Raw genomic sequence first — 21743 nt, forward strand, 5'->3', positions numbered from 1 at the left:
TGAAACCCATGTTGACTTTTTGTGATTATGGCATTGCTTTCTAGATGTTCACAGACTCTCTGTTTAATGATCTGCTCTAGAATCTTTCCTGGTATAGATGTCAGACTAACTGGACGATAATTGTTGGGATCCTCTTTTTTCCCCTTTCTGATGGGGTCAACGTTTGCCCTCCTCCAGTCTGCTGGGACTTCTCCTGTTCTCCAGGAGTTCTCAAATGGCTCCGATATTACATTTGCCAGCTCTTTTAATACCCTTGGATGTAGTTCATCTGGTCCTGGAGACTTATATTCGTTTAGATTAAACAGGTATTCCTGCACTATCCCTTTACTTATTCTGTGCTGAATTTCCCCTGTTCTGTCCTCTGCTCCATTTTCCTGAGGCTGAGCACCCTTTGCCTTTTCTGAGAACGCTGAGGCAAAGAAGGATGAAGGAGCCCTATTCAAATTCCTAAAAGCAAGGGGCATTCTGAGGACTGCTTGAATTTAGAGTGCTCCTTCATCCTTCAAGTCATTTCCGACTTATGGCAACTCTCAGGCAAACCTATCATGGTTTGTTGTTGTTGCGAGATTTGTTCAGAGGTGGTTTGCCATTGCTTTCCCCGAGGTCCAGAGCATGTGACTTACCCAAGGGTTTCATGGCCGAGCTGGGAATCAAACCCTGGTCTCCAGAGCTGTTAAATTTATGACAAGTTTTTTATAAGTTGGGATAAGTAATGGTATTTTTTTCTTGCATACTACTGGTTGGATTCAATTAACAGCTCTTGCCAGCAAAAAGAGGGAAGGATACAGTCCTCCACACACCCTCAAAATCTATTGTTTCCTAAAAGCAAATGGGAGCTGAAGGAGAAAGGAGAAGAAACAAACACTCCCATGATGTTGGATCAAGACCTAATTTTCCTTTATTAGATGTTCATCAATGATGGATGCTGTAGCAACAATTTTCCAACATTACCAATTGGACTAGATGAGCCTTGATGCACCTTCCAGCGCTCTGATTCCACTAAGCAAGAAATTACCATTATGTAAGTTCTTTAAAACATGGGCATTTGGGGTTGTGTTATATGAGGGAAGCATCGCTGCTGTATTGTGCTGCGTGGTAGTAAGCCACAGAATAAATTCAAACAGTCTTCAGAATACCCCTTGCTTTTAGGAATTTGAATAGGGCTCCTTCATCCTTCTACTTCAAACAAAATTTCTATTGCTGAGAAATGCAGAATGATGCCTGCACTTTCTACCACTCTGTTCCATTGCTGAGAACATCTTTCTTGAGTGCATATAGAGGCCATACTGTCATTAAAGGGGAGAGGTGGATTAATAGACAGGAGCAGTCAGCTGTGCCTGCATAGCACTCTTGCTAATACAATACTTTTGCAGTGGCTTTTGAAAGTAACAACTTTCTAGCTAACAACAGACAAGAAATCTCACTAAAGTCCCAAACACACTGCAGAAATAGTCCAGTTTGAGACCGCTTTAACTGCCTTGGATCAATGCTAGGGAATTGTGGCAACTGTAGTTTTGGGAAACCCTCAGCCTTCTCTGTCAGAGAGCTCTGGTACCACAACAAACTACAGTTCCCAGGGTTTCCTGGCCCTGAGCCAGGAGAATGAGAGCCATGGATAGAGGAAATAAACCTTGTCAACAAAGACAGATTTGTTGACAGAAACATTGCCTTCCAAGACACAGTTGTAATAGGAACTACAGATGAGCTCTGGTACAGGCAGTGTCATTCACTAGGGCTGCATCTGTACTGCAGAAATAATTCAGTCTGACACCACTTTAACAGCCATGGCTCAAGGGTATGGAATTCTGGGAATTGTAGTTTGTTGTGGCACCAGAGTTCTCTGACAGAGGTGGCTAAATGTCTTAGAAAACTACAGTTCCCAGAATTCCATACCATTGATCCATGGCAGTTAAAGTGGCGTCAAACTGGGTTATTTCTGCTACACAGATGGAGCCAAAGAGACATGTCATTACATTGTTTTCAAATATTTGGATAAAAATCAGCATATTAATATTTTAAATAAATGAATAAATCTAACTTGTAAATAAATTGCACTGTCCAAAGCAGCATTGCATTAACCTTGACCAAACATGGCCGTAGACTCAAAGAACAGTTGATATACAATTGAGATCTTGACAATTCCACTTTTCTGTTAATATGTATGGAGAAGAGATATAAGGAGGATAGAACAGCCCTGGTTTCTATATTTGGATCTGTGACACAATAATCATGCCTGTCCTCAGTTTAAGTCAATTTCCAGAGGGGTAGCCATGTTTAGACTGCAGTTAAAACTTAAAAAATAAAGCCTTGAGGCACCCTAAAAAAACCAGACACAAATGTTATTATGGCATAGGCTGTCATGTACTGAAAATAAAAGTTTTGTGGCACCTTTTCAAGCAAAACAAATGTATACACTTTAATGGATTAAAATCTGTTTCATCAAGTGTATGATGTTGTATCCTCTGGAGGCACAAACGCATGTAAGTGTAAAGAAAAATATAAGTAATGTGATCAGAATGAAATGATATGGGGGGAAAACAGACTGTGATGATTGTATAAAAGTGTAAATATATTTAAAATCAGTTTAGTCACTATTCACAAAGTAGCACTGATGACAATGAACATTATGGCACTGGTACCTTAATTAACATCTGTGGCAAAATAAAATAAAAACCTATTATTTTAATTCAGGCTGTAGGTGATGAAGTTCTTGAGTTATGTTTCAATTAAGTGAGGCATCCAAAATGAAAAGAGGCATACCTACTGCCTACTTCAATTTGCACAGATAACATCAAATGAGGAATTTGGAAAGAAGAAAACTAAGAAGCAGCCTCATATTATGGATCTGAAATATCCTGCCCTTTTTGAAAGAAAGAAAAATTAAAATCCCATTATAACAGAATCCTTAGAAGTATGTGTTAAATCAATCTAAGCAATTAAATTTAACATGGTGTAAAATCTAATCCATGTTGCTAAATCTATTGCTGTCATTTTAAGGGCTTTAACCTAGTCCAGTCAGAACTGTCAGCCACTTATTTATCAAGAGTGTGTGTGTGTGCGCGCGTGTGCGCGCGCGTTTGATAAATAAGTGGCTGACTGGCCTAGGATACACACACACACACCTAATCTATGGCTACTTTCATAAATCACAGAAAAGGGTTAAGAGACCTAATCACAAAATTGAGGAAGCAGGTTGCCTAAGTAAGGGCAAGTGAAATTCTTATTTTGAGAAACTTCTAAAGTATTCAGAAAATTAGAGTTATTTTACCAGAGAATCTCTGATATAGACATTGGCCATGTTCAGGCATCATGATTCAGCCAAGAAACCATGGACACTTTGACTTAACAAGAACAAATACTGTGCTCATTCAGGCTGTCCAGTTATCCCTACTTGTAGCCAAGTGGGTAAATAAGCCACAGATGGTTAGTCCATTCAAAAGCAGAATTAGTCAGTGCTCTGGCTTGTTGTCACTCCACCTCCTTACAACAGGCAGAGAGGGAAACCATAGAACAAACTTTGATTTGTGGCTTGTTTAGCTGCACCTGGCACAAGGCAGAGCAATCAGGCACCATGCATCTGCATACTGTTTGCATTCATTCAGCCAGAATGCCCACAGTTTCATAGCCTATTGGGACTTCTAAAGGTGTTTCTTTGGTCTCAGAGATACTATGAAAAAAGCCAGCAAATACAAAATATGCAGGAACAATACAATTTAGCTTAATTGCATTTAGTTAACACTGAACAGTGATGTCTGGACCTTGAAATTTTGCAGAACCTTTTAAAATGAAAATTTCAATAACATACGAATTCAGTTCCCCTTGTTATGTAATAAAACTCAAAAACAGAATGTTTTCAGTTGTCAATTCTCCGACAAAATTTTATACCTCAAAACTATCATCACCAACTGCCAAGACTCTGAAGTGAATTGTATAAATCCTACTTTTTTCCGCTTGTTTATGGCACCTTTACTTTCCACGTAATATCAAAAATATGCATTTACTAATACTGTATAGCACAGCATATTATTTCACCCTCCATCAACAAGTGGATCGAATGCACCAAGGACAGCAGTGGGGGGAAATAATCCTTAAACTTTTCTATTTACCTTCCAGGTGGTCTCCAACCATAACAAGATATAAATGGGAATTAGGTGTTACAGGCACAAATAAACACAACCTTTTTGTGAAAAAGAAGTAGATTGCAGTATTTTTACAGTTTTAAGAGTAAATTATACCTTTTTGGAATGACTGAGATAACCAGAAAACCATGCTGGGGTCAAAGTAACCCTGCAAAAAGCTATTGAAATGTATTAATTACTTTTCAGGTCTTTAGATGCCCACTGAGTACTTGTTCTTACTACATCTTGTGATAAAAAAGCATGAGTGAGAGGGGGGAAATCCAATATTTTAATTTTCAAAATTGAAAAACTATTCCTTTACATCAAAACAACTGATATTAAGGAGCAACAATACTCAATATATTTTACAAAACCCTTTGCTAAACTTGAATTTTTGAAGACTCCTCCTACCATCCTAGCAATGGTAGTTGATGGCTTCCATATCAGTGAGAGATTTGCTTTGGTTTTTATTCCAGACTTTAACAAAGCTATCCAAATTGTTCAGTCGGACGGGAGGGCTAGAATTCAGCCCCTTTTATAGTTCCTTAAAATTTATATTAAAATTCATATTAAAAGTCATATCAAAACATCAATTAAAAGCTGATTCAGCATTCCACACACATGGAGTCCACCAGCTCCCATTGCTCCTCCTGGATCCTTCAGCAGTATTTGATACCATCAGCCATTGTATCCTTGTGGGTCATCTGGCTGACATGGGAACTGGGGCATTGCCTTGCAGTAGTTCTGGTCTTTTTTGGCTGAGCATTCCCAAAGGGTGGTGCTGGATGAGCTGTTGTGTAGCCTTTTAGATATTAGCCTGCAGAGTTCCACAGAGATTAATACTGTCCCCTACACTGTTCAACATCTATATGAAGCTTCTGGGGGAAGTCATGTGGAGTTTGAGGTTGGGTGTAATCAGAATGCTGATTACACCCTTTACAACTGATGCCAAGGAGGATGTAGTACTGACGTTGTCTGGATGCAGCAAAGGACTGGATGTGGATGAACAGACTGAGGTTTAATCAGGGCAAGATGGAAGTATGCTGGTCAATAGGAAAACCAGCCTGTGATTAAGACTGCAACCTGTTCTGGATGGAGTTGCAATGCCTCTGAAAGGTCAGGTTTGTAGCTTGGGGCTTTCTTGGACCCAGTACTGCTCCTGGAAAGCCAGGTTGTGGTGGTGGCCAGGAGCACCTTTGCCCAGCTTCAGCTGGTGTGGCAAGTGCCTTCCTTCTTGAGGAAGACAGTCTGGCCACAGTAGTTCATGTTTTAGTTACCTCCTGATTAAATTATTGTAATTTGCTCAACCAAGGGCTGCCCCTGAGAAGTGTTTGGAAGCTGTAGCTAGTGCAAAATGCAACAGCCAGAATGGTACCACATGTGTATTTTAGAAGCCATATAACACCAGTCATGCAAGAACTGCACTGGCTTCCAACTTGCTTTCAAGGTGCTGGTGTTGACCTACAGAATTCTAAATGACTTGAGATGAGAATATCTGAAAGACCACCCTCCTTCCATGTGAGCCTCCCAGAAATTTCAGATCTTCAGAGTTGGCCCTGTTGTGGGTCCAACACCTCATGAGCATAGGTTGGTGGGTACACATAACAGGAGATTGTCTGAAGCAGCACCTCAACTAGGGAACTCCCTACCCAATGAAGTTAAGCTTGCCCCATCTCTTTTACGCTTCCAGCAGTCAGCCAAAATGGTAATATTCCACCTAGCATTGGATGTCTGAAATCAACATTTTAACTGTTTTAAAACTGGATTAGACAATTGTTTTAGACTGCTTTTATGATTTTTAAAGAGTATTTTAATATGTTTTTAAAATATTTTAGTCTCAGTATTGTTTTAATTGTTTTTATTTGTTCATTGCCTCAGGAATGAACTGGGAGGTGATAAGAAAATACTTAAATACTACTCCTACAAACTATAAACCCCAGGATTCTTTAGGATGGAGGCATGACTGTTAAAATAGTAACATAGTGTTACAATTGTGTGGTGTCGATATACTCCAAGACTCTAGTGCATATGAAGGTACGTATCCTGAACTACAGTCCTAAACTATAGATCTATTTACATACTGCCAGTGTGATGTAATGGTCTGAGCTTGGATTACAACTGTGAGTGACCAAGGTTTAAATCCCTGTTCAGCCTTCTTAATGTCTAGAATGTGTATCTAACTGTGTTTGGCTTCCACTTTCAACTGTATAATAAACTCCAGAATAATATGGTCACTACCATTTAAGGATCCTGCCACTTCCACCCCACTAATCAGGCCATCACTGTTGGTTACGATCAGATTTAAAATAGGTGATCTTTTTGCTGCCTATTTCACTTTCTTAACAATTAAATTGTCTGCAAGACAAGTAAGGAATTTGTTGGACCTTATATGTTTGTCAGAGTTTCACTTCTAACAAACAACAGGATATTGAAATCACACATTACTACTACATCTTTCTGAATGTGTGGTCATGTCTTCTAGGAAGGCATCATCCAAGTCATCAGTCTGGCTTGGGAATCTGCAGTTGACCCCCACAATGATATCAAGTTGCTTCCCTCTCCTTTGATTTTCAACCTGGCTCCTAGGTTTTAAGTCATCAATCTCTTGACAGGTGGAAATATCCTTGACATAAACTATTCCCACTCCTCCTCCTTTCCTGTTTGGTCTATTTCTCTGAAATAAGCTATACCCCTTTATTACTACATTCTAGTCATGAGTCTCATCCCACCAGGTTTCAGTGATGCCTCGTATATCATATTTTCTTTGCTGTGTTAAGAGTTTTCTTTATTTTCTTTATTTCCCATGGTCTGTGTAATAGTGTAGAGACATCTAAGACCACTGGCAATTCCCCCTAGCTAAGGGAGTGCTCCCTCCGATTCTTGGGTTCTTGTACTATTTGTTTTGTTCTCTGTATAACTGCTCCATTTTGAGTACCACAGCTTTACTGCTGAGCTGCATCACTTGGTTGTCAGATGCTGACAATGGCTTCACATTTCCTGTGACCCTGAGTTTATATGCACAGAAATCTGCCTGCTTGTATATGCAGATAATAACCTAAAATTTAGCTGACAGGTTCAGATTTTTTTTCCAGACCCAAATGCTTCAAACACTCACAATGAATACTGGACAACTCTAATTAAAATATTAAAAACAAGAGTCAATACCCAAGCTTCCAAGTGACGTAGATTTGATTATGAAAGGGAAGCTTAACATTAAGTGGCATGAAAGAAGATTAAATAAATTTAGAGTATAACTAAAGAGCAGAGTATCCTTGATTGTGCTCAAATATTCAACATTCAAAAGAGATCTGCTGCCATCAAAAAGTGCATCTGAAAAACAGGGCTTCCTAGATTTAATCTGTAAAAGTGCAACATAGCCTATTACATAAAGACACTGAGTGAAAGTTCTACAGGCCAAGATGTAAAGAAGGAGCAATCTTCATGGCTTTTGGCTTACTTTACAAAATCACAATGCTAATGATAGCTCTAGTTAGTGAAACAGTGATTTGATAAAAATGATGAAATTGACTTAGTAGCTGAGAAAAAATGGTTCTGTGAAATGACTCCCTGCCCCATCAACCCTACATATATTTTGCTTCTTTCATCTTTCGGCACATTTACTTGGAGTAAGCCCCTTTGAACTCAAAGGGAATAACTTCTGATCAGACAAACACAGGATTGTATGGTTAATTTTCACTCTCCTCTCCTCCTACCCCAGTCCATTCACATGGAATGCTTTTTAAATTTTAGGATGAATAAAGGTCTTATTTATTTTCCAGCTTTGCTCCCTAAAAAAAACACTATAAATTAAAAAAGCCATTTTGGTGTGAGCAAAAAGGCTTTGCAATTTCCATCCAGCCTTTGTAATAACAGTCACATGTTCTCTGGTACCACAAAGTCCCAAAATGTCAACTTTGGGTCAATTTCTTGAACTAGGATAAACCATTAAATTCCTATTTTTATTCCTCCACTTTTGATATTGGAAAGATAAGCAAGCTGTGCCTTTTGAATTTATTGATTTGAATAAAAGGATAAATGAAGAATGAGTCACCAAGGACAGTGTTATAAGGAAATCACTTTCATAATGGAAAATATACAAATGTTGCGTGAACAGAGGGGCATATGATGAATTCCCATGTGTTGAGTGCACCATACAGTGGGAAGTTCTGAGTAATCAGGGTGAGTTTTCTGTCCATTCTGTTTCCGTGCCACACCCATACATAACATGGGGCTGCAGATCCCCAAATCCCCCAATCAGCATGTCCATGGTCGTGTGAGTTGAGGAATTTTGGAGAGTAAAAAAATAAAAGTAATTATTTCCAAGTTCTGTGTTAAAGAAATTTACCAATTTGGGCATTACTAACCCAAATAAGAAGCCTGGAAACAGGCAGTTTTAAGCTGCACATGCAGCCCCCTCAAATACAAGTCTGCCTGATGCAGAAGTTTACTCTGATCACATCAGGAGTGGAGGCTAAACACTGGATGACCCAGCTGAATCGATACTGTCTGTATAGCTAGGTGAGTAACACCTGCATCTCGAGCTAGCATATAAACAAAATCATTAGCACAACTTTAAGAGGGTCAGTTGCTACACAGATGGTGTCCTTTGACAGAAAGACTAATCAATTGTGTGCTATTAACAATACCCAGTGAGTCAGTGCTCATGTAAACAGATTCACAAATAGATTTAAAAGAAAGTAAGTGATTCAGAAAGCCACCAACAAATTAACAACCTATGTAATAAACCCAGTGTGTGATCCTGAGAACAAATCATGGATCAGGGCAGAATATCTGCCAGGTATAAAATTAATCTTAGCTTCTGACTCATGACTAAATAAATATGCAGGGACAGACTGTTCCTTTTCTCCCCCACACCTCTGAATGCATTTCTACTTAACAGCAAAAGATTTATTATAAAGGATGGCAGGCAATAAGAGCTTCCAAGAATTGCTACTGTCAAGGAGAAAGACTTTGTACATGTATCTATAAAGAAAAATGAAAAATACCATGAATAGAGCTTTGGAACACAAAACGGGGGGGGGGGGGGAATTAGTGACTACTATGATGGGAATAAACCAGATATTATGGAAGAGCATATGAAAAACAAAAGATAAAAAAGATGAAGTCCGTTCTTTTACGAGGCCAGTTTTGATGGAAGCACAGCAAGAATACTAATATTGGTAATGGCCAAACTACATGGTCATTTCTGCAGCAACTGTTTAGCATTAGAAATGAATGCTGAGTGCTGTATCCTAGATGTGTGTGTGTATGTATACATGCACATACACCTGTTTTCAGATTGTCTGTTGACTTATAATGACCTCATAAATTTCATAGTTTTTTTTAAGCAAGGAATACTCAGAGATGCTTTTGCCAGTACCTTCCTATGAAATATAGCCTACAGGACTTGGTCTTTGTTGGTAGTCTCTCATCCAAATATTAACCAGGACTGACCCTGCTTAGCTTCCAAGATCAGATGGATCTGGTGCCTTCAGGGTATTTAGGCTCCTAATTACAGGTATATCTCATTCTTTCTCTTGCATGAAGAGCCTTCCCCAAGCCCCATCCAAGCTGCCTTCACTACAGGCCGCCTGCAGGGCTTGTTCTTCATCTTCACCACTACAAATGCATGCTGTCTTATATTTTCAAAACTGTAGTTCTCAAACTTTGGCCATCCAAGTGTTTTGGACTTCAGTTCCAAGGATTCCTGACTATTGGCCACATTGGCTACAGCTGCCAGGAGTTGCAGTCCCAAGTATTTGCAGGACCAAAGTTTGAGAATGACTGTTTTCGGAACACTTCCTTCAAAAGAGGCAGAAAGCCATGCATTGGCTATGGCATTTTCAGCTATAAAGCTGTGATAAGATAGAATGAACCCTAGTGGCCCTAAACATTTTTAAAGGACGCACCATTAAGATGATGGCATTTATTCAAGACTGATCTAATGGTGTCCATGTCTAATAGCCAAAAGGCCCGTTGTCCTTTCAGCTTAGCATCGTCCTGCACATGTGTACAGGTCATTAGCCTTGGGTTGGAATCAGCCATCCAGATGCTAATCTGGCCATTCTGCACCAACCCTGCCCCAAAGGGGCCTTAGTCTGGAGCAAAAAACCCCACTGTTTGCCATGGAGTTTCAGCCAGCACACTGCTGTGCCTGTGCACCATTTACATGTCTCTGTCATCTTCGCAAAAGACCCCCATCACAGCCTGTGCCCTCGGAGGGGGTGCATGGCCATGTGGGTATAGCTAAGTGATTCCTTTCCTTTCTTATGGGCCGTGATGGAGATCTTCTGAGAAGATGCAACAGTGGAGGCAGGAAAGGGGCACATGGCGGCAGTGGCTCCATGGTATGGCAGCGAGAGGGCATTGGCCAGGGACTGATCCAGGTCAGAACCAGAGGTAGGATAGAATAAGCTTTGCGGGTGCTATCGTGCCCATCTGCTTAGGCCCAATGTAATCTACATCACTTGTGGATTCAGCAAAGCAAAGCGTATTCGAGGTTTACATCTCTCTAATACTGACAGAACTTATTTATGATCAAGTATCTATACTGGGATGTGGACAGTGTGGTCCAAATGTGGTATCTTGTCCCAAAGGCTATTTTTGTTGAACATAACTCTTCAGAAACCTCTGACCATTTCCTCAATGCTGAAAAAGTCTTAACAAATGGTGCTCCTGGTGGCCTTCAAGAGCTGTTAGTTTTTTATTTAGGCAGGCACCTCTTTCTGAACTTGGCTCCCCCCGCCCTGGAAAACCAATTTTTTTTTTAAAAAAAATATCCTTTTTCTTGAATTGGTTGCCCATTAGGGACTTGGTTTGCCTGTCAGTAGATGCTGGGAGATAATATGCTTTTTAAAAAATAATAATAATCGGTGTCTGTTTCTACTTCATCTCAATATGGCAACTTTTAAAAATAATTTAATCCTTAAATTTAAAAAAATACTCTTATAATTGTAAGCCGTTCGGATAGCTTTTAGGGCTGAAGGGCGACATATAAATACCATAAATAAATAAATAAATAAATAAATAAATAAATAAAATCTAATGGCAGGGTCTGCCTTCTTAAAAAAACTGTTCAAATACTTGCATGTCTGTTATTTACTCTCTAGTGTTTGGTATTTGTTTCTGTAATTCTCTTTCTTTAAAAAATAGATAAAATGTGCTAAATTAACAACAGGTAAAATGAATTAGCAGCATCTGCTTTTCAATATGATATGTGGAAATATGTTTCTGTTCCTGTTTCTGCTTTAGGATTTTGGATTAATGGGAATTTGTCCAAAATAGATTCAGCTAAGTCATTTCGTATTCATCTTTTATGGCCCATTCTTAATCCTCTTATTCTTTGCTGTTGTTGCTGTGTGCCTTCAAGTAATTTCTGATTTTTGCCTACCCTAAGGTGACCCTATCATAGGGTTTCTTGACAAGATTTATTCAGAAGGGGTTGCCTTCACCTTCCTCTGAGGCTGAGATAATGTGACTTGCTCAAGGTCACCCAGTGGGTTTCCAAGGTTAATTCCTCATTCAAACCCTGATCTCCAGAATCAAACTCCAATGCTCAAACCCCTACATTATATTGGCTCTCTCATCTTATTTTTACTGAAGTTATATTTCTAAAGATGCACCATTCATTTTTTTCTACCTTTAATTTTTTATACTTAAGGATTTCAAGGCTTTTTCTAAAGCTGCAGCCTTCATGACACTATGCTTCCACCCTTTCAACACATATAATTTTAAATCCAATTTAAAATAAAAGGCTTTGTAATAACTACTGCAGAACCCAAAATTATACTGGCATTTGCATTTTTCTAAGAACCTAAAATATTCTTTTGTACTGTAGTGTAGTGCAATAAGGCCTCCTACCAGTGTTTTCATTATAGTTTCTCTGCTTATTCTAAGTTTGAAAGTATTTTCATCTTATATGTACCTTTTGCTGGAGAATAGCAAGTCACACTATTACTCAAGCAGGAAAATATTTGCTATAGGGAAAGGCCACTAGGATTTTCACCTTGGAAGCAATACACCTAAAGTAGCATGAGACAGCTTTACAATCTATTCCTTCAGCTGCTGAACTTATTACCAAAAGCTGGTAGACAAACTAGCATGAAGTACCCCCCACCCATGCTTATGTGAACTGTATGCTCTATACAAGTATAAAGCAGTTCCCATTTATTCAGTGGGTCTATTTTAGCTGGGACTATAAATTGGATTAAGATCCAATGTAGTACAGTAGTCTCAGTGTTGGACTAGGACTCTGGGAGACCATGGTTCAAATCACCATTCAGCCATGAAAATCCTTGGGTAGCTTGGGAAAGTCACACGCTCTCAGTCACAAAGGAAGACAAAACCTCTCTGAAAGAATCACCATAAATTGCAAATGACTTGAAGGTATAGCAACAACAATAACAACTGGATTGACACCCAAGTGTGAAGGAAATCAGAAAAAATATCAAGTAAAAAGGACACATTTTCAAGACATCATGCTTATAATTTGAAGCTGATACATTAAACACAATACACAAAGCAAAGAGAGACTTCTTTTGAAAAAGAAGGAATACTCATGTATGCCACAAAAATGCTCCCAGGAATAGCTCCCAAGAAGAATATGAGTCAGGGATCACCAAAATATCACATCACACTGAGCAAGCTGTGACAAGAAAAAAACAGATGGAGGAAATGTCCATTCCATGCATGCCTCCCACTCTAAGTGGCATAGAAACCTAGAGCACAATAGCCTAATTATAGATCTTAGTACCAGCACAGCCTAGTAAAGACCTATGTCTAGGTGCAGAATGGGAGTACCAACCTTATAAAACTCTTAAGCCTGTGACTGCCAAGTCCCATGATGGTGGCCGTTGATGTGTGTTGCCTACTCTGCTGCATGAGCTAATACCAATTGCTTCCTGTAGCAATGCATGCTGCTGAGAGGAGATCACCTTAGCCAAGCGATCGAGCTGTACTTCAACCGTACCCAAACAAATTTAACACATCCATGTTAACACAAATCCCATGACACTCAATGTATAGTTTACAACAGCACTATACTTTTACTTAACACTTGACCTCTGAGGTCCTCTGGATTTTTATTGGGACTGCAGTGCACAAGGGATGAGACTGTTAAGCCCAACAAATGGTTTTCCATACTGCAAACAGTTAGAGAATAAAGCTCCCACTAATATCAAATAATGCATTCACAGTACTATATACTTTTACAGCACTTCAAGGACGTAGTTAGGATTTTAGGAAGGGGGGGTCCAGACTAAGTGCCACCATTATAATGGGGCTTGGGTGCGGCGGTGCAGCAGCACACACCATTCATTTTTCTAATGGAAGGGGGGTCTGGACCCCAAGAACCCCCCCCCCCCTTGGCTACGTCCCTGAGTACTTGGATGCTATTAAACTGGCATGACTTCCTCCTACAGAATTCTGGAATTCATAGTTTGGTCAGGACCTGTATCACTTTGCTACAGTGAGTTTGATGTGCACTTTCTCCTAAGCACTGGGACCCTTAGCAGCTACATCAGCCAAAGTGGAATAACTGTTTAGTGCAGATACATCCTGAGAAACAAAGTATGGTTTTAAAAATAGAGCAGCCAAACTAAACTGTTCTCCTTAAACTCCCCTTTAGGGAGCAGGGTTTTAAAGTCTAAATGCTCCTGGACGCAGTACTGTTACTGGATACACTAGCTGCTACACCAGGTGCACTGCTTCCTGGAACCAAAGCAGCTAGTGAACAATAGTGCATTCTCTGGTTTCTTCTTGACTTGTCTGCAAATTCTTGAAAATAGTCCAAAAACTTAACCTGCGTCAGAATGTGGCAACGTGTCATTGGCATGCATTCTCCAATAGGATACAGAAACCTACTAGGATATTATATGCAGGTTTGAAACAAATCTCACCATATGAAGGAGACTCTCTGCCATCTTCTAGTCCTGAATCTCGTTCTCTGTCTCTCTTTCGGTGTTTGTGTCCACGGTGTCTATGACGTCGATGGCTTTTTCTTCCTCCCAATGGCACATGAACACCAATAAACAAAGTCCTGTGGCCTAAGGAGTAGAAGGAAGGCAAAATAAGAATATATCTGAAAATCTTCATTAGTCGGTAAAGCTCATGAGACAGCTAGCATTGCATAGTGATTTGAGCCTTGGATTATAACTCCAGAGACCAAGGTTCAAATCCCCACTCAGCCATGCAAACCCATTGGCTGACACTGGGCAACTTCTCTTAGCCTCAGAGGAAGGCAAAGGCAAACACTCTGAACAAATCTTGCCAAGAAAACCACATGATAGGTTCACCATAAATTGGAAACAATTTGAAGGCACACAACAAAAACAACAACAAATTAGTCTCATATGCATGCAGGTCCTTATAAAGTAGAAAAAAATTACAATCTGGAATTAAATTCAGAAGGACCCCGAAAACCACCCTACTATCTATGTTAGGGCATGGTGGGAAATACTTTGTCCTCCTGGTATTTTGAACAACTTCCACATTTCTCTTACCGTTACCAGTGTGAAGTTAAACTCCCAAATATCTACCATCCAAAGGTTTCCCATATCAGTTTAAGGTAAATAAAATACCTACTGTAGTAATTAAGCAGCTGAAATGAGTATGATGCAGATTACATTCAGTGCTAATCTGATTTGATTATTTCTCCCTACGATTTACACTGTGTGAAGTATAAGATATTGCTCTCCTGATGTTTTTGGCACTAGTGAGTCATATTTCAGGTTGGGAGACTTCATCACGGGATAAGGGACATCCTATTTAGACTACAGTGGACCCCTTATTGTTGGCCTATAGCTCCTTGTTACGGGACATCATCCCATCTGGACCACCAAGATTTATCATGATCAACATAGGGAAGTATATTGTGGGGTGAAGCGAGGTAACTAGTTCATTTCTTGGACACAACTGGATTAGTAGTTTATATCAGTATTACACCAACTGGTATTATGATAAAAATAATATTTTATAAAAGGCATCTTTCATTTAAGGATTAACTACCTAATGGACTTGGCCAATTTCAGTCAGCAAGCTCTATTTTCTACTACTTATTGTAATAGCCACAATGTCTCAAGGAAATAGTATGGCTTTGCTTGAATCAGACATGTCAGTATCACACATCCACCACACACACAGAGTGGGGGAGAAGAAAGGTCAAGTACATTAAGCTGAAACCTCACGTGACCTCTAATCCCATGCAGACTCTGGTAACAGTAGAAAACAGCAAGGCATCATTTGTCACAAAACATCAAAGAAATTTGGATCTGACAGGAATTCTCTCTAGAAAAAGAAAACAAGCTCCTGGCACGCTATTAAAGTCCTGGTTTCTTTCCTCCTCCTCACTCTCAACCCCTCCCCCTGCTATACTATACTATAGTATTGTACAGAAAGAGGGATTTGAAAGGGACGGTTTCAGATTTAATTTTTATACAGCAGGCCCTTGGTATCCCCACTAGGGTTTGTTTCCAGCACCCCCACTGGATACAAAAATCCATGGATGCTCAATTCCTAATGAAATACAATGGCATAGTAAAATGGCATCCCTTATATAAAATGGCAAAATCAAGTTTTGGAATTTATATTTTTTCAAACTATTTTCAGATCGTGGATGCTTGAATCCATGGATAAAAAAATCTGTGGTTATGGAGTGCTGATTGCAATGTCCTTGCATTGTCATCAGAGTTTGGAAACAAACTGAGCTGTATTCAGATGTGCCACCTGAATAGGAAATATCAAACCATATGGGACACTGTCATGTGCACATTCCCAGTGCTTCCAACATGACTCTTCTCCAGCTCCACTGGTGTTGACCTTCCCCATGTTAAGCAGCAAAGTCTACTTCTGTTTGCTTGAATGAGAGGAGAACCATCCGTTCACAAGCAATCTTTGCTTTATCTATTCTCCTGAAGGTTCCATTCACTGTCAAACAAGCAGGGGTAGAAATCCACTGCAGACTTTCTAGCTTATAACATGGAGAAAAGATGTGTCTACATTGCAGAAATAAAGCAGTCCAACGCCACTTTAACTGTCATGACTCAATGCTATGGAATTATGGGATGTGTAGTTTTGATATTTCGCCTTCCCTGTCAGTGAGCTCTGGTACCCCACCAAACTACAAATCCCAGAATACTATAGCACTGTGCCATGCATGTTAAAATGGTGTAAAACTGCTTTATTACTGTAGCCTTAGCTGTTAAGAAAGCAGCTTTTAAAAACCCATTGTTCTTTCAAACCGTTACCTTTAACTCAGTTGCTTTCTAATACTTGCTGTTAGGTGCCCTCAAGTTGGTTTCGATTCATGGCAATGCTGGGGATAAGACAGCTCCAAGAATCCCTATCCTCCACTGCCCTACCTAGATCCTGCAAACCCTTGCCCACAACCCTCCTGATTGAGTCTATCCATCTGGTTTGTGGTCTTCCTCTCTTTCTCCTACCTTTCCCTAGCATTATTGTTTTTTCTAGTGATCCATGCCATCTCATTATGTGGCTAAAGTATGATAGTCTCAATTTGATCATCTTTGCTTCCAAGGAGAGTCCTGGTCTGATCTGTTCAAGGACCCATTTGTTTGTTTTCTTGGCTGTCCATGGTATCCTAAGTACTCTTCTCCAGCACCACATTTCAAATGAGCTTATTTTCTTTCTGTCTGCTTCCTTCACTATCCAGCTCTCACATCCATACATGGTAATTGGGAATACTTTATTCATTATTTATTTATTTATGTTAAGTTTCTTTTAGGGGTTATGTTTGTAATAACCACATTTCCCGTATATAACTGACAAAGGGTATGTTTTTATGTAGTGATGAAATAGAACAAAATATAAAATATTAAAAAAAATAATTGGGAATACAGTGGCCTGAACGATTCTGACTTTAGTGTTCAGATGTATGTCTTTGCTCTTCACTACCGTTTCCAGTTCCTTCTTAGCTGCCTTTCCCATTCCTAGTCTTCTTATTTCTTGACTGCAGTCTCCATTCTGGCCAATGTTTGATCCTAGATATGGGAATTCTTTCACTATTTCAATTTCCTCGTCATCTAGATGGAATTTGTGTATTTCTTCTGTGGTCATTATTTTTGTTTTCTTTATGTTCAGCATCAGACCTGCCTTTGCACTTTCATATTTGACCTTCCTTATTAACTGTTCCAATTCCTGAATGTGTTCTGCTAATATTATGGTGTTGTCTGCATATCTTAGGTTGTTAATGTTGCTTCCTCCTATCTTCACTCCTCCTTTTTCTGATTCTAATTCTTCTTTTCTTATGATGTTTTCAGCATACAAGTTAAACAAGTAGGGTGATAGGATGCAGCCTTGCCTGACCCCATTGCCTATTGGGAACCACTCTGTTTCCTCAAATTCTGTTCTGACAGTGGCCTCTTGTCCTTGGTACAGATTCCTCATCAGGACTATCAGATGGAGTGACACCCCCATGTCTTTGAGGGCATTCCATAGCATTTTGTGATCTATACAATCAAATGTTTTGCTGTAGTCTATAAAACACATGCTGATTCTTTTTTGAAATTTTTTGGCGTGCTCCATTAGCCATCACATCTTTGCAATGTGATCCCTAGTGACCCTTCCTTTTCTGAATCCTGTTTGCACCTGTGGAATTTCTCTCTCCATGTATGATTATTAAATTTTGATTTAGCGTTATAACTGTTTTTTATGATTTTACCTCCACATATTTATCTCTGTTTTTATTTGTACCTGTCCTTGTGAGCCAACCTGATATAGCATTCTCTGAAGATGCCAGCCACAGATGCTGGTGAAACGTCAGGAAGAAACTCTTCTAGAACATGGCCACATAGCCCAAAAAAACCCACAAAAAACAACCTGATATTGCTATCCTGATATTGGCACTATTGAGTCGTATTTCAAGGAAGGAAAGAAGGGGAGAGAGAGGGAGAAGAAGGAGAGATTATTGAGGACAATAAGTGTAGTGGCAGTATACATAATTTTCCCTCTTTCTTACAGAAACTTTCATTTAAGATATTTTAACATTGGTTGGGGGTGTTGAACCATTCCTCCCTTCCAGCCTCACTGGATGTGGATCCACCTTGACTTGGCTTAAAAACTGATTGTTTATAAAATAGGGTAAGAAATAATTCTGTTAGAATATCCCTGAGGCATAGCACACAGAATGGCAGTGCATGGCAAAAAAAAAAAGTAACTGAACCAAACAACTATTCATTTTTCAACTATAAGAATAATATGATTGGCCCTCCATATCCATGAATTCCACCATCTATGGCTTGAAAAAATATTTTTCACCTAAAAAGCAAACCTTGATTTTTATCATTTTATATAAGGGGCACCATATTACTATGCCACTGTATATAATGGGACTTGAACATCCACAGGCTTTGGTATCCATGGCAGGGGGTGGGTGGGTTCCGAAACCAAACCCTAGCAGATAACAAAGGCTCACTATAGTAGTAGTGGTGGTGCTGGTGCTGGTGGTAATGGTTTCATAGTCCATCAAGTGTTACGTCAGAAGTGCTGGCCCATTAATTTTTCAGATTCTATCCAAGAATGTAAGAGTTAGTGAGCTACTGTCAGATAATGCAACATATTCCAAGTAATATCACTTTAAGTAATTGTGCCATTGTGATCCCATCTACAACAATTTAATTCAGCCAGGAGAATGAAATGTCAGTCCATTTGGAATTGCTCCCATTTTGCTCCCAATATCATCATCATTGTTTTTATCTATAGCGCACCTTTTTCTCAAAACTGGGACCCAAGCTGTTTACAGTTTAAAACAAGTACAATATACCTAAAGTTCTGTTATTAAAAAGTATTAAACTGCTGACAACATTAAAACAATTTTCAACATAGAATTGAAATGAATAAAAAAGCAATTTAAAAAAGCACACTTAAAATAATGCTGCAACCTCTTGAAGGCCCTTTCTATTAAAAACCTTCATTTCTAAAACCCTGTAATTTTTTAAAGTATTTTCCTGGTGATACAAGGACAGCAGAAGGCTTTGTCATTCCTCTTCATAAGCTACACATATGAAGGTGGTAGGACTGAAAAAAGGTGTCTCCTGAGGATTTCATGGCATAAGCAGAGTCACAGAGGGAGACAGAGTATGTCAAACTGGGGATAACTACAACTAATTTAACTATTTGAGATAATAAAGGAAATTTAAGTGGGGGAGAGCTCTATTATATTATAAGCTATATTTTCCAATTGTCTCCAGAAGGAGAAAGGTGTTTCTATTTAATAATTTAATCTATTCCATCTCCTTAGTGCCAGAAGTCAGAAATCCCCTTTTAGCAATTCACATTACAGAACCTGAGATGGAACAATTCTTGTGCCAACTGTTCTTGGATAGGTTAAGAGATCATGACTTGGCCAAAGACACCTAATCTACTTGATGGCTGGGAAGGGATTTGAACATGGGTTGCATCTTGTTTTATTCTGCTTACATGGAAACAGGACAAAGGAAATACAATTGGAAACATTTGGATTAAAACTGATTGTGGGTGATGCTACTAACAAGATCACATTGTATCCATGGCAGAATTCAAAATAAAAATGTTGGATCAGAAAACACCCTAAGAATTATAAAGTTAGGCAGCCACATGCTGAAGAAGAATGGATAAAAAGCAAGTAGGGAGGGAAAGCAAACATCTGTGAGCAACTATTCAATCTCTGGATCCACGAATAATTACAGCCCAGAAACCAATAATTTGGGGTAAAAAGGGAGACATTAGAAGACTGTAACATGTGATCACTACTCATGAAAATACAGAATAGAAGCTGAAGAATAGACAAGAATGATGAGGTAGCATTTGCACTGAGGAAATAAACTCTGGGACAGAACAGACTGGCAACAAGAGCTGGCTTGGGGATGGCAAGGGGGCATGGTGACCACACAGTGCATGCCCCGACTACGCCCCCAAGTTAGAGTCACACTACCTGTCCAACCAGACAGGGATTTGGGAATGCTCCTATGGGCACAGAGATTAGATGCCACATGCTGCAGGAGCAGAGAAGAGCCATGGCAGTGGTGAAAGGGGCACCCTTTTCCAAGCGCAGTGACTTTCTGCCGCTCCTTTTTACATGGGGAAAAGGCCAGCTTGGGGTCGCGGCATGCAGTTGCCGCAGCCCTAATCCAGCACTGTTTGTCTTCAGCCTATGTCTAAATCACTGCATACTGCAGGTAGGAGCTTCTATGAGCAAGTGTGACACAGTATCAAAAAAGAAAAAGAAAAACCATCAAACTACATAGACAACTAGATGACAAGGGATAGGGTTGTCACCTAGCCTTCTCCTCATTATCTTTCTGTGGTCTGGAATACTGTCACCTCTCCTAACTTGCGTATCTCGGATCCACAACATTGGAAATCTGCAGAGGGGCAACTTCCGCTGTTTTAAATGGGATGCGGCCCATGCATGGGCATACATCCCATTCAAGCCTATGGGGCTTCAATATGTGCGAACCTCCATTTTCATGGGGGTCTAGAACGGATCCCCCGTGAAAATGGAGAGCCAACTGTATTTTAAATGGCAGCTAGTAAATCATATGAACCCCTGTAGAACCTATTTCAGTTTACCAAAATCTGCATGTTTTATAGTTTCAAAATGTTCTAAAGTGTTTTAACTGTGTTAATGATTTTATTTTAACTTATGAAATTGTTTAATATGCTTTCAGTCTCTTTAAATTATATTTTCCATTTATATTGTTGATATTGCTTGAACTGATTTTACTTTGAGCCATCTTAACATCCTATGATATAAAACATCTGCTGTATTGCTTCAACAAGCATTATTTTCTCATTCATCTATATTTTTCTCATTACTTTTAAAAGTTAGTTTAGCACTGTTTCCAAGGCATTTGGACAAGAATTTCCCACATTTTTATTCCATTTTCTTAACCACCCTGTGTGTTTTTAAGAAAACACTAATGGAAAGTACTACTAACAACAACACAATCACCAACAAACTTTTTTTTAACACGATTACCTAAATCTACTTGGAACTACTGAATTAAGTTAAAATTTATGTGAGTTCCATTGAGTCAATGCCCCACTAGTTGGGATTAATAACAGGATTTAGGTGTGTAAAATTAACAGAAATGAATTACTTTTTTAAATAACTTTCCAAGCTTCTGGCAGCATATAGCATGACAGACATATCATGTCACAGGGCAGAGCTGGAGAAGTTATAAACAAAGTTTAAAGTTAACCTTCCTATGCTAGAGAAAAAAGAAGACCACAACACCATATGGTTTATTCAAAGGTATAAGAAGCACTGGGGCATTTGACAATTTGTGCCTGATCCTCAAAGCTGAAAAAGGATTAGAGAAATAATTGCACTTTAGAATGTATATATTTAAATACTAATATTCACACATTTCCCACTTGACTGTAAAAGAAAATTAAGGAGGCTGGTAGTACTTCCACTAAAAACATTCAGAATACTGTAAAACCCAGCTCTTTAAAACAAACAAATCTAAAGAAATAGCTAGCATAAATCACAGTATAAATACCTGAGCAAGTCTTCTGAAGCCAAGAAAAATACTCTTAATGCTTTTTCACAGTGAAAAGAACCAATATAATGAGAAAGTTGTGTTTCTCTCTCATTTGATAGGGTTGGAGTAAATGACAGGAGGAAAA

General features: G+C 39.1%; 1 protein-coding gene across 7 annotated transcripts in view; it reads right to left on the reverse strand.

Moving 5' to 3' along the window:
- Window positions 1-21743, reverse strand: part of SLC4A10 (solute carrier family 4 member 10) — a 202862-nt gene that overhangs the window by 98642 nt on the left and 82477 nt on the right. For all 7 annotated transcript variants that reach the window (XM_089519890.1, XM_089519886.1, XM_089519891.1 and 4 more), the window contains one exon: window positions 14015-14161. In XM_089519890.1, coding sequence (XP_089376016.1) covers window positions 14015-14161 — 147 coding nt within the window. The remainder of the gene's footprint in view (window positions 1-14014; window positions 14162-21743) is intronic.

The sequence above is a fragment of the Sceloporus occidentalis genome, unplaced genomic scaffold, assembly GCF_023333645.1.
Source record: "Sceloporus occidentalis isolate IW3139 unplaced genomic scaffold, rSceOcc1.0.p SCAF_4, whole genome shotgun sequence".
Lineage (NCBI taxonomy): Eukaryota > Metazoa > Chordata > Lepidosauria > Squamata > Phrynosomatidae > Sceloporus > Sceloporus occidentalis.